The following is a 15,382-nucleotide window of genomic DNA, read 5'->3' as shown; positions in this document are numbered from 1 at the left end:
GTGTGACAAAAAGCCTATTTCATCCACGTCTGTATGGAAGACCGATATTTTAACATATATATTTATTTGTTCCTCTTTCTCTTGACTAAGCAAAACATTCAACCGAAATCAAATACAATAAATATAAAATTATATAATGAAACTGTCATTTGATATACACAAAAAAAATTTCATAACCACCTCTGAAAACACTGGAATTTTTGCACTATATACACCACATTATTCCATTTAGTATTTTCAGCGATGCATTTGCCTTTGGGGTACATATGAAATATTTTCTGAAATGCATTAGAGGGATGTGGTGGTCAAGAAAGACACTTACCGTAACAAACCAGAAACTATTCGGCTTGAAAATTCCTCTTGTAACATCCGCCGCAGGATAGATCACGTGAAGGTGAAGATGACTGACTGAATTGAATGGCGGCCAGTGAAAACCAAACCTGAGTTATAATGGAATGAAAATAGTTGTGGAATGAAAAAGAGAATGGAACTCAATCATCTCTCCTGCACGTCGCTCGATGACAGGAGTGTACTAAGATTTCTAAACCTGCTTTCTGTTTTATGAGACAACGCTAATGAGTAAAACTTCCCACATAAGAAAAGCAACATGTCCGCCGTAAACGATTCAACATCTGGATAAGTAAAGTGTGGGTGGATTACAACTGACACATCCGAAAACTTTCCTAGACATAAATTAATAAGCACCATAAAACGAATTGCAAAGAATATTGGCCGAACATAAAATACTTCGCGCATAAGAATCAGAACTTTTCTCTACCTTACCTAGAAACGTGTCCAGTTCAAACGGATGCTACCTATAATATATTTCAATTGAAGAATTCAATGTTGAAGATGAAGTTGCAAACTTTAAAGACAAACAGGGGCAATAGCTCGTTTAATGTTGGGATGGGGAGTGTAAAAATCATCTTGACCTATGTCACTTTACTATTTACATTCATATCAGGATTGGTGTAAGTGCATGCCATACGGACATTGTCCACGCCAAGACTGGAAACTACGCAGACAGAGACGAGATGTGAGCGATCTGTGGAGGTGTGCGAATTAGACCACTCAGTCACCCAAGGCCCCGAACAGAGCAAAATAGTATTCGATCTGTTAAGTTAATCAAGGAACCCTTCATCCTGAGTGTACCGCCAGTTATGGCTTTTCCAGAATACAATACTTGTTCACTATATATGGGTAGTCTTTAAATATGTATACACGTATCATTTCTAAGTAATCAAGGTACCTGTCGATACTACTCTGCATGATTTGTACACAATTTTTCACAAGGGAAATACGTGAAGAAGAATGACATACAAATATGTACGCATGTTAATACCCATGTATACCAGAGCAAATACGTTATTAAAAATACGTTATATTTAATATATGTACCTTTCTGTATATAACTTTTCTACTCAAGTCACTTCTGTTGAGCCCATGTTAGCGGGAAGCCAGACTAATCTGCCAAGTTTCCGACATTAAGGTCAAGGTTTTATATTTCCTAAATCCTTTGATACATTCTCATTGTACTTGGGATAAGTTATTAGAAGCCAAGACAATAAATTCTGCGACATGCCCATTCATCCCTTTTAAATAGGGGTCAAGGTCACAGTTAGAGAATATCTGCATTAAGGTTTTGTTTGAAATTCATATATATACAATATATGTCCTAAACCTCTTCGTAGATTCTCTCTGTACCTGCAATTACGAAGCAAATTCATTATATGGAAAGATCGCCCACCCCTATTATACTGACAAAACATTGGGGATAAAATAAACATTGCTCATAAATGTTTATTAGGGGTTTAGCAAATATCAGCAAATGAAAAAGCTTTAACCAATCTTAACACAAATAGCCTATGATTGTGACCATGACCCCAATGTTAAAGTGGCAAGCCTGCATGTCACTGAGAAAACTGTCATAGCTTCATAACGATTCATTAAAAATATTAATAAAATTTTTCAGTGGAGTTAAGACAATAAAAGCAAATTAAAAAACATCAACTAAAACTCTTGATAGTTTTATTTGATACATTGGCTGAACCATTATGAAGCTAAAGCAGTTCATTGTGAGATATGTTCGCTCCTCCCATTTGACCTTTGGGACAAAATGACATAAACTCTACATCGATGCCTTCATCGAAGACTTAACTAACAACAAATCCTTGAACGAACATTGTACAATGGATGATGGAGACCGGGTGATGTACGCAAGACCATCGCATAATCAATTTCAGTGTGCGACTAGGGGAACTGAAAAGAAGGCCAGGGCCTGTGTTTCGAGCCCACGATGAAGGTATTGGTTCTCTACGAAGATGGTTCCGAACTTACCTCCGCCATCGATGTCTGGTCGGCACGAAACGATCGTCATATTAACATGGAGTTGTCCTTAAAAGTCTTCTTGTAATAATACGGATGGTCCTACTTAAGCATTCCTCCAACCCGATATAACCATGGCTGCCATGGCAACAATCTTAACATCTTTTTATCATAGCCCTGCCTTAAAGAACGATCTATCCATATGGTGTATTCACCAGCAGTGTGTTATCATTTCAATGGTCTCAGCCTTACAGTACTATGATTGATCATTAACATGTACATGTCAGTATGCAGTACTGCATGAAACGAAATTACAAACTTTTCTTCATATGTATTCAATATTTCCGCTGCTTTGTTGACAAAGTACATAACAAAATTATAGCAGCATTTATTGAACAATATGCCAAACATATATGGGATATAAAAGGAAAATCGCAGTATCTACGAAGCAAATGTATAAATCCTACCAAATTCTGTTCATACTAAAAACCACACTCATTTGAAAACCCTGCCATCTATATAGGATGTACACCAGAAATTAAACCCATTTACCTGAAATATTTTATTTATTATTTAGTGTGTGTGTGTGTGTGTGTGATTAGGATTTTTAACGTAGCTTTAACAATTTTTCAGTCATATCGCTATGATGTCTGCGGTGTGGCAGTTTATAGTGATGTCTAGCACTGGGGCATCATGCCGCAGATATGTAGCATGATGTCCCACCCAGTCACATTATCCTGACACCAGGTCGACCAGTCCTAACACTAACCTCTTAATGCTGAGCGCCTAGCGAGGCAGCTGTTAGTACAATTTTTGTAAGTCTTTGGTACGACTCGGCCGGGGTTCGAACCCATGACCTCTCGCTTCCGAGGCGGACGCTCTAACCACTAGGCCACCGGAGCGGTCTGTTTTTTGGCATCACCATAAAACTTTATAATACCATTTAAATGAACTGCATACCACTCCTTGTATTAAAAAACGAAATCAACCATTTTTCAAACACAATCTAACTGATACAAATTATATATTCAAACACAGTCTAACTGATGCAATTTACATAATCAAACACAATCTAACTAATGCAAATAACAAATTCAAACACAATCTAACTGATACAAATTTCATATTCAAACACAATATAACTGATGCTAATTACATATTCAAACACATTCAAAATGACACAAATTACATATTCAAACACAATCTAACTGATGCAAATTTCATATTCAAATGCAATATAACTGATGTAAATTCCATATTCAATTAAGCATGTCTCGATCACTAAAATGAAATATCAAACTAACATTTTTGACAATATTAATGTAAATTCACAGCTAAGGTATACTACTTTACAAAAGTCAACTTCCTCTTAAGCTGATCAAATAAATGTTTGAAGCAAATGTTTTAACAGCTAATTTTACAGCTGCATTTTCATGAAAGAATGATTCAGCTTCTTGCCAAATTTCACTGCATCTGCCATGAATATATTTCACATAAATGAAGGAAGGTGATTCTGTAATTATTGTTTTAATAACTATGTTAAAATAATGTGTTCAATTAAGTTTTCTTTAATTGTCCAGACACCATTGTTTTACGGACTTTGAATTCCGTTATTGAAGTGAAACACCGGATGATTTACCTATAACTAACACATAGCAAATAATGTCACTACCGATAGTCTGATATCTAGTTTTATATGTGCACATTCATTTAGAAGATTTCTTCTCAAACATGACATTCATCTAATGAATAATACAAATAAAGTTCCACAATATAGAAGCTGAAATTATTTACGCTTTCCCATTTTTTTTCAATTCAAAGCATACTGTTATCAAAGTCACGCGACTCTCAACATAGCAAGCCAAGGGAGACAATCTGCTCTCTTCAGCGACAGCAATGAGCGACAGTTACACTCTTTTATTACACGAGGGTGTCTGTGTGGACGTGTCCTCTTTTCTCAAGAATATGCATAAACATGCTTAACCAATCACAGTGAGCGCAAGTAAAATTGTCTTGCCATGTGACCTAATATAATCTTTCACGCAGTCTGATGAAGTCAATCTTTGTTTCTCTTTCAAACAGTCATCTATCTATCGATACAAATTTCACTTACACTGATGCGCGAAAGACTGCTACTTTTTTGTTATTCATATCGCATTTTGTTTATGCGTACGTATGAAATTTCTCGACAGTCAACCAAAGGTGATAAAGAAGCACGTCTTCGTGTTGCACGTGGCTTGCGACGATGCATGTAGAGGCTCACCGCAGAATTGTTCGTTGCTCCATATATAACAAAAGAAAACAAAACAAACAACAAAAGAACCCCCACCCCCACCCCACGAGAAACAAAAACTTTAAAGCATACATTTGTGACACGCACTGTTATCTATTATATTAAGCATAACTCTGAAGTGCATGATATATGCTCATCCTTGATGTGTCAAATAGACACTTCCTTCTTGACTTTCATCTCCTCTTTAGCTGACCAAAGGCCATTTATCGTCTAAATTTTTAGACCTGTTCGGTCAGTATAAAAATGTTTAAGAATGTACAAACTGTTTGGTGCAAGTCTGTCTGGACCATTTTGACCCTTGGTTCATGGAAATGTAAATGTGAAATGCAATCACTAATAACAACAACAACAATCTAATTATCTGTGGCGACTTCAACGCACACAGTGAATTATGGGAAGGTAAAAAGAAAGATCAAAGAGGGAAAATGGTTGAAAAACGGATAACTGAGAACAATCTGGTCATCTTAAATGACGGGTCGAACACTAGATTAAACCCTGAGGATGGCACTCTCTCAGCCATAGACCTAACCATCACTACCCCAAAATTTGCTTAAATCACAAATTGGTGGGTGGATCAAGAAGATAAGTTAGGAAGTGACCATTTCCCCATCACAATCAATATTCAAACAAAAACTCAACACATTCCAAACGAAACACCACCTAAATGGAGGTACCAATAGGCAGACTGGGACCAATTCCAATTATTACTAGCTAGAATAAATCCAGATAACTTAGAAAGCCCAAATATTGACATGTATTATGATAACATAACAGACACAACTATAGAGGCAGCTAAGCGGTGCATCCCAAAGACAACTAATATCCAAAATAAAAACCCTGTACCATGGTGGACTAAACAGTGCACTATAGCACATAAAGATAAATAAAATAATGCCTTAAATAAATATAAACGCACCAAAAATTCTATCAACTTCCAGCAATATAAAGATAAAGAAAAAGCACTGGAACAAACTATAAAAACTGCTACAATTAATCTATGGCAAACCTTTTGCTCTAAACTGAGTCTAAAATCAAACTCAAAACAAATGTGGAAGAAGATAAAAGCCATAAAAGGGAAAGCAACTACCTCAGCCCCAAAAATTAAAAATGCTATAACAAATAAAGATAAGGCAGACCTCCTAGCGAAGCATTTTTCGAACATGAGTAGCAACAATAACCACACCAGAAACTTTCAAGAACACAAAAAACTAATGGAGGAAACCCAACCTCAAATGTTTCAAGACCAAGGAACAAAAGAATCTCACCTAAATAGCGACATTAGAGTACATGAATGGGAGATAGCCCTACGATCCAAAAACGAAACATCCCCTGGTAAGGATCAGTTAGGTTACATTATCTATATAAAACAAACCACCTATCAATATAACAATAGCCATAATCAAACTCTTTAATAGGATATGGGATAAAGGCCAACTACCCATCAAATGGAAACTGGCCATAGTAATACCAATCTCCAAACTAGGTAAAGATCCCAACAACATAAATTCGTACCGACCCATCACCCTTACAAAAAATATTGGCAAAATAATGGAGACAATAATCGCAAATAGGTTAAAACACCACCTAGAAACCAGTAACCTACTCTCCATAAATCAATGTGGCTTTCGGAACAAACGGTCCACCACTGACCAACTTCTCAGATTGGAAACAGACATCAAACTCGCTTTTAACGCACATAGGAAAACCGATCTCAACCTCGTAGCGGTTTTTCTAGACCTAGAAAAAGCGTTCGACCTAGTATGGACCAATGGACTAATGGCCAAACTGAACCAATTTGGGATAACTGAACGCTTGTTCAACTGGATTGGCGATTTCCTCACAGGCCGGAAAAGTACCACAAGATCAGGCAACACCCATTCGGAAGAATTTCACTTGAAAATGGAACACCGCAAGGCAGTGTAATAAGTCCCCTACTATTTAACCTAATGGTAAACGACCTTGACCTCAATGCAGCCTCCACTAAAATAAACTTGTCACAATTTGCTGATGATAGTGGTATATGGAGGAATGGAAATCATGCCAATAAAACAGTAGTTAAAGAAATCCAGCAGAGCCTAGACAACATAGGGAGATGGACGGACAAATGGGGTTTCAAAATATCTCATGAAAAAATTGTGGCAATCATATTCACCCCTAAACGAAGTAACAATCTAGTCTATCCAAACTTCTATATACAAAATCAATTAATCAAATACGTAACAGTAGGACTGTTCTTTGCCAACCACCTCACATGGAAACAGCACATTGAACAACTCACCCAGAATTGTAACAAAGATCTCAATTTACTGAGGAACATCACAGGAACTGACTGGGGATCCAACCAGGAAACCCTCCTCACGATATATAAAACCTTAATTAGATCAAAACTAGATTACGGTTGCCAAGCATATAACTCGGCTAAGCAACCTGTACTATAAAAACATGACACTATCCAGAGAAAAGCCTTACTATTATGCACAGGAACACTCCCCTCAACATCATTAGAAGAACTACAAACTCTAACAGGAGAACTACCCTTAAAATTACGTAAGCAAGAACTGCTCCTCCGATACTCCATTCGATTAGATACCAACCCAGACAACCATCCCACCAAAATAGCTATAAACAAGTGTAAAGTTGTCTTCAAACCCAAAATCATATCCACCACACCAAGTGGCAAAGTAACCCTTGAACTAAGAGAAAAGATACCTCTACTAAAAAAACAGGTAACAAACAATACAGACCAGAACAAATCACCATGGTTACAAAAACCACCAAGGATTAACACTGAAGCTACCAAATTAGGCAATAAAGAAGGACAAGAAAACTTACTAAAACCTGTACTGGTGAACGAAATCAACCAAAAATACCCGGACTATGTTAAAATATATACCGATGGATCAAAAACAAACAACCCACCAAGAACAGCAACAGCAATAGTCATCCCTGAATTCAATATACAAACGGGATCCAGATTACCTGACTATTGCTCCATTTACACAACTGAATTCTGGGCTATACCTGAATCACTACAATGGATCAAAGACAACCAAATACCTAAATCAGTCATTATAAACGATTCCCTAAGCGTTATCAAATCGATCCAAAATCGCAATACACACTCTAGGGAACAATTCCTCGACAGAGAATGCCAATTAATAGACGATATCACCACAGCACATCAATTAGTGAGCTCATGTGGATACCGTCGCACATTGGAATCTCTGGCAACGAAACAGCAGACAAAGTTGCACAAACCAAACTAGGAGATCAAAACTCTATCAAGCTTAACTATAGCTCTATAGAAGCACTAAGCTTCGCACAAACATATATAGACCAAAAATGGCAAGATTTTTGGAACTCCTCCACAAAAGGTAAAAAGCACCATGAAACCCAAAAAAAACGTAGATAGGAACATACCGCTATCTAAGGGTACCTATTTAGAACAGAAAACCATAAACAGGATAATAACTGGAAAAACTAAACTAGCAAGCAGTTTTTGAAGGTTTATATGACCCAAACCAGCAACCATTAACTGCTTTAACTGCCACACCACCGAAGATCTACACCACATATTCAATATATGCCCAAAATATCAACCCGCTAGGAAAATATTTATCAAAAACCAAAAAGAGATTGGATCACCACACACATACCCAGAGTTACTTATGGACTCTAATAAAAATAAACAATCAGCATATAAAAATATAAATAAATTCATAGACTCAGTAGGACTTAGGAACAAAATATAATTACTATCCCCACAAAATCAAAAGACTCACTAATTAGCTAAATAAATTTAGAAGCCCCCCCCCCCCAATAAAAACCCATAACATATCATTAAATTTTATAAAAATATTAATAAATAATTCACTTACGAAACACCTATAAAAAACTAAGGAAACCGCAAAATCGGATGTCCTAGATGTCATTAACGAACCGAGTAATCAGCTGGGACTCCGGTCCTAGATGTCCTTAACGAACCGTGTAATCGGCTAGGACTCCGGTCTCTTGCTAAATAAAGTATAAATAACATTCAATCTCTAAAAACATTAATAAATAAATAACTTAAACAGGCAATATCTAAAAACTTATAAATAACATAACGTAGGATGCACACCCTAAACACCTCGACTAGTAATACCATAATAACCTTGAAAATCTCTCTTCATACATGATTTCTACTAACAACCTCTATAAACAGCATAGAACACCCCCACCCCCTTTAGAACATTTTGAAGGGAAAAAAGAAGACAAAACGCAAGAAACACCAGGCAAATGCAACAAGAAACCAGCGATGTGAAGCAACCAGGACCGTTCCCGAGCTCTCCTTCCCACTAATGACAGCCAACCATTCAACTGTAAGGGACCTTTATGGACCCTCGGATTGAGGCCAAACTATCAGGGTTCCTTGAACCCATAAAAGCCTGGGGGAGGTGGCACCATTCCCTTCCCCAGGAACAACTAGCAGGCTGCGGTGCAGTCAGAAAAAAGTGGCACATGCACAATTGTGCGCACGCCACTATAATTAAACTCAACAACGACAACAAAGTTAGTTATATCAGTCGCGGCCACATTGGATGTCTAATGTGTCCTACGTGAAGATCTGACAGAGACCTCTTATGGATCATATTCTGATGGTTTATGCTTGTACCATAATCGCTAATTTTATCAGCCAATCAGATATGGTCTTATATCTTGACGTCTGGGAGACCGAGCAGTAAGACTCAGGAGCATTAATGTATGTTTAACGATTTCATTCACTTTCAGATTTCTGAAAGCTGCTATTCCATTGGCTAATTCAAAGATCACCACAACATGACTCCTAAGCGGTCGCTGTCATATCTTCACGTAGGACAGTGAAGATCTGATTTGAATCAGACTGGCATTTCGGGTCTGTAAAAGTAAAACTCGATTTGACATTCTGGTTTATGAAGAGACCAACACAGGAGGGAGAGATGGCTAAATACTGGGATTGAAGTTTATCAATGGACGAGACCAAAGAATATAATGGACAGATGTGACATACATGATGCCATTGAGGCAACGTAAATTTGGGCATGATATAAGAGAAAGCATGAGGGGGACGTTTGACTGATTCTATTATTTTACACTGCATGTAAACATGTTTCAGACCATGAAGCTCCTTTATTGATTAACTCGAATGTCTGAACAATAAGCAAGCTTGCGATTTTTAAAGTATCATGCTATAGTATAATTAGTGTACGAGCTGCTCAACACACACACGTAAATAATATTACAAATAAAACCAATACATCATGGATGCAGGAGACTTTGCAACGCGAAACATTCAAAACAGACAAGCTGATACCATCAGTTTGCATATTTGTCAATTCAGTTAAGAAATGTTACAGGTCAGTAGTTGACAGTAGTACGGATTTTGTTCCAGCGTACAATAGATAGAGTAGTGTACACTTAGCTGGAAAATGCAAAACATGACATCCATAGATGAAGAGGAGAAACATTTTAATTCAAAAAGTAAATTTTATTTATGTGAAATCAAAATTTATTTTTAAAATACAATGTTTACAGATATCACTTAGCAGGTAAAGGCAGAGATGCTACACACAAAGCGTGTCGTTTGAACATCACATAACCCAAATATATCCTATTCATTCATTGTCTGGTTGTGACATGCACTTAATCGTGATCAGCACCGTGAATTACATATATGAATGCACGTACGTTAAGTCTGAAATCTTAACGAAATGCAACTGAATACAGTGGAAGATGGTATGTAAGCATTTAGAAGTCAAGCTGTATCCTAAACTTATTTCAAAATAATCTCAAATTTACAGATTCAGCACCAGTGTTGTTCACATTACTAGATCCTGATGTCAAATTCCTCATTTGTTAATTTATGATGCTTTGCTAGATTCTGTTTGTTCAAACTAATACAGGTAAACGTAGCTCTTGTATGCGTTGAAAATGTCGCAGTCATTGAACTCCGTGACTTCCGTTTGATATAATTATGCCTTTCACGAGCATTTTCCCCAGATATGTTAAACAGCGAATTGTTAGCATCTCCTTTTATCTTTATGTAAGACGACAGAAAAAATCTAACAAATAAAATCATAATATTTGAGCAGAGACTGATTAATGTATTTAACTTAAGGACTATTGGTTTGCATTTTAGGAGGCATGCATTTCTAAACGTTATCGTCTTGACCGAGGCAAAAAATTCACTGAATTAATGTATTCTCTTGCTTGATATGTATTTGGATATTAACACCCATCACGTGTATAATGAATATGTATTCGTATATTAACACTCATCACGGCTATACTGAATATGTATTCGTATATTAACACCCATCACGTCTATAATGAATATATATATATATATATATATATTAACAGCCATCACGTATATAATGAATATGTATTCGTATATTAACACTCATCACGGCTATACTGAATATGTATTCGTATATTAACACCCATCACGTCTATAATGAATATATATATATAATATATATATATATATATATATATATATATATATATATATATATATATATATATATATATATATATATATATATATATATATATATATATATATATATATATATATATATATATATATATATATATATATATTAACAGCCATCACGTATATAATGAATATGCATTGGTATATTAACAGCCATCACGTGTATAATGAATATATATTCGTATATTAACAGCCATCACGTGTATAATGAATATATGCATTCGTATATTAACACCCATCACGTCTATAATGAATATATATTCGTATATTAACAGCCATCACGTATATAATGAATATGTATTCGTATATTAACACCCATCACGTCTATAATGAATATGTATTCGTATATTAACAGCCATCACGTGTATAATGAATATATGTATTCGTATATTAACACCCATCACGTCTATAATGAATATATATTCGTATATTAACAGCTATCACGTCTATAATGAATATGTATTCGTATATTAACAGCCATCACGTATATAATGAATATGTATTCGTATATTAACAGCCATCACGTGTATAATGAATATGTATTCGTATATTAACAGCCATCACGTATATAATGAATATGCATTGGTATATTAACAGCCATCACGTGTATAATGAATATATATTCGTATATTAACAGCCATCACGTATATAATGAATATGTATTCGTATATTAACAGCCATCACGTGTATAATGAATATGTATTCGTATATTAACACCCATCACGTCTATAATGAATATGTATTCGTATATTAACAGCTATCACGTCTATAATGAATATGTATTCGTTTTGACTTTTTCAGCAGAAGGCTGGTAGAAAGCATTCATTTTAGGTTCTATTTGTTTCTCAAGTGTTGGTGTATCGTTTAAACTGTTCTTGCAAAATTCAATGTAAAAACCTTACAAAATGTTAACTGAGGGTCCAATATACAAAGCTAACAAAATGTATGTGAAAGCCCGCTTTGGAGATTTAATAACGTATTGCTTTACTCCAGCTTTAATGTGTAACTTGTGTTCAGCGACGAAGTGATCGAGGACATCCAACAGCGCTTTCTTGTACGTGGTTCCAAGACTGTCCACAGTTCATTGTATCTCTTCAGCAATTGAAACTATTTCGAACAAATGAAATTACTGTCATCCAGATTTTCCTGACTCGGTACTGATACATTAACACTTAAATCACTGCCATCCAGATTTTCCTGACTCGGTACTGATAAATTAACACTTAAATCACTACCATCCAGATTTTCCTGCCTCTGTACTGATACATGAATACTTAAATCACTACCATCCAGATTTTCCTGACTCGGTACTGACACATTAACACTTAAATCACTACCATCCAGATTTTCCTGACTCGGTACTGACACATTAACACTTAAATCACTGCCATCCAGATTTTCCTGACTCGGTACTGATAAATTAACACTTAAATCACTGCCATCCAGATTTTCCTGACTCGGTACTGATAAATTAACACTTAAATCACTACCATCCAGATTTTCCTGACTCTGTACTGATACATGAATACTTAAATCACTACCATCCAGATTTTCCTGACTCGGTACTGATAAATTAACACTTAAATCACTACCATCCAGATTTTCCTGACTCTGTACTGATACATGAATACTTAAATCACTGCCATCCAGATTTTCCTGACTCGGTACTGATAAATTAACACTTAAATCACTGCCATCCAGATTTTCCTGACTCTGTACTGATAAATTAACACTTAAATCACTGCCATCCAGATTTTCCTGACTCTGTACTGATAAATTAGCACTTAAATCACTGCCATCCAGATTTTCCTGACTCGGTACTGATACATTAACACTTAAATCACTGCCATCCAGATTTTCCTGACTCGGTACTGATAAATTAACACTTAAATCACTGCCATCCAGATTTTCCTGACTCGGTACTGATAAATAACGCATAAATCACTACCATCCAGATTTCCCTGACTCTGTACTGATAAATTAGCACTTAAATCACTGCCATCCAGATTTTCCTGACTCGGTACTGACACATTAACACTTAAATCACTACCATCCAGATTTTCCTGACTCGGTACTGATAAATAACGCATAAATCACTACCATCCAGATTTTCCTGACTCGGTACTGATAAATTAACACTTAAATCACTACCATCCAGATTTTCCTGACTCGGTACTGACACATTAACACTTAAATCACTACCATCCAGATTCTCCCAACTCGGTACTGATAAATTAACACTTAAATCACTGCCATCCAGATTTTCCTGACTCGGTACTGATAAATTAACACTTAAATCACTACCATCCAGATTTTCCTGACTCTGTACTGATACATGAATACTTAAATCACTACCATCCAGATTTTCCTGACTCGGTACTGATAAATTAACACTTAAATCACTACCATCCAGATTTTCCTGACTCTGTACTGATACATGAATACTTAAATCACTGCCATCCAGATTTTCCTGACTCGGTACTGATAAATTAACACTTAAATCACTGCCATCCAGATTTTCCTGACTCGGTACTGATAAATTAACACTTAAATCACTGTCATCCAGATTTTCCTGACTCGGTACTGATACATTAACACTTAAATCACTGCCATCCAGATTTTCCTGACTCGGTACTGATAAATTAACACTTAAATCACTGCCATCCAGATTTTCCTGACTCTGTACTGATAAATTAACACTTAAATCACTGCCATCCAGATTTTCCTGACTCGGTACTGATAAATTAACACTTAAATCACTGTCATCCAGATTTTCCTGACTCTGTACTGATAAATTAGCACTTAAATCACTACCATCCAGATTTTCCTGACTCGGTACTGATACATTAACACTTAAATCACTGCCATCCAGATTTTCCTGACTCGGTACTGATAAATTAACACTTAAATCACTGCCATCCAGATTTTCCTGACTCTGTACTGATAAATTAACACTTAAATCACTGTCATCCAGATTTTCCTGACTCTGTACTGATAAATTAGCACTTAAATCACTACCATCCAGATTTTCCTGACTCGGTACTGATACATTAACACTTAAATCACTGCCATCCAGATTTTCCTGACTCGGTACTGATAAATTAACACTTAAATCACTGCCATCCAGATTTTCCTGACTCGGTACTGATAAATAACGCATAAATCACTACCATCCAGATTTCCCTGACTCTGTACTGATAAATTAGCACTTAAATCACTGCCATCCAGATTTTCCTGACTCGGTACTGACACATTAACACTTAAATCACTGCCATCCAGATTTTCCTGACTCGGTACTGATAAATAACGCATAAATCACTACCATCCAGATTTTCCTGACTCTGTACTGATACATGAATACTTAAATCACTACCATCCAGATTTTCCTGACTCGGTACTGATAAATTAACACTTAAATCACTACCATCCAGATTTTCCTGACTCGGTACTGACACATTAACACTTAAATCACTACCATCCAGATTCTCCCAACTCGGTACTGATAAATTAACACTTAAATCACTGCCATCCAGATGTTCCTGATTCGGTACTGATAAATAACACTTAAATCACTGCCATCCAGATTTTCCTGACTCGGTACTGATAAATTAACGCACTGCCATCCAGATTCTTCAGACTCAGCAAAAAAGGACGTAAATATATATATATATATATATATATATATATATATATATATATATATATATATATATATATATATATATATATATATATATATATATATATATATTAGTTAAGTTTTTTACTCAAACTACTGTTGGTTTTCATAGGTTATATTTTTAAATTCTGGAAGAGTATTTACAACTGGGACAATCCATAGGCATCATATGTAGTGGAAAGAAAAAACATTACAATCTGGGCACTATTAGGTAGATGGCAGGTTCCCTTTCCACCTTAAAATAAGAAGTTTACAAAAAGGAATCCAAACAACTTGTAAACAGAATGCAAATATTTTGCAATTAAATTTCACGTTACGTCCTAACAAGCTGTTAATAATATGCAAGTTAGGAAGCAGTGAACAGTTCTATTATCTGGTATAATATACCCTTGTACTTCCTGCTTTTAATCAACTGTAAAGCTGGCCGCTTTGGTGGCCTGAGTGGTGAGAGCATCCGCCTCGGATGCGGGAGGTCGGGGGTTGGAACCACGGCCGAGTCATATAAAAATACTTTCTAAAAAACGGTACTAACAGCTGTCTCGCTTGGCGCTCAGTATTAAGGGGTTAG

General features: G+C 35.9%; 1 protein-coding gene across 2 annotated transcripts in view; it reads right to left on the bottom strand.

Annotated features, from left to right (window-relative positions):
• Nucleotides 1–15,382, bottom strand: part of LOC149807129 (adenosine 5'-monophosphoramidase HINT3-like) — a 60,592-nt gene that overhangs the window by 13,798 nt on the left and 31,412 nt on the right. Inside the window, exon 4 of one of the 2 annotated variants that reach the window (XM_089962500.1) lies at nt 323–440. The exons of the other annotated variant lie outside the window; for it this stretch is intronic. Within the exon in view, the coding sequence (XP_089818626.1) occupies nt 323–440 (118 nt within the window). The remainder of the gene's footprint in view (nt 1–322; nt 441–15,382) is intronic. 2 annotated transcript variants of the gene reach the window in all.

Source organism: Sinohyriopsis cumingii, chromosome 1 (assembly GCF_028554795.1).
Source record: "Sinohyriopsis cumingii isolate HCF-2022 chromosome 1, ASM2855479v2, whole genome shotgun sequence".
NCBI lineage: Eukaryota > Metazoa > Mollusca > Bivalvia > Unionida > Unionidae > Sinohyriopsis > Sinohyriopsis cumingii.
The sequence above is the reverse complement of the archived record's forward strand: the minus strand, read 5'-3'. Positions and strand labels throughout refer to the sequence as shown.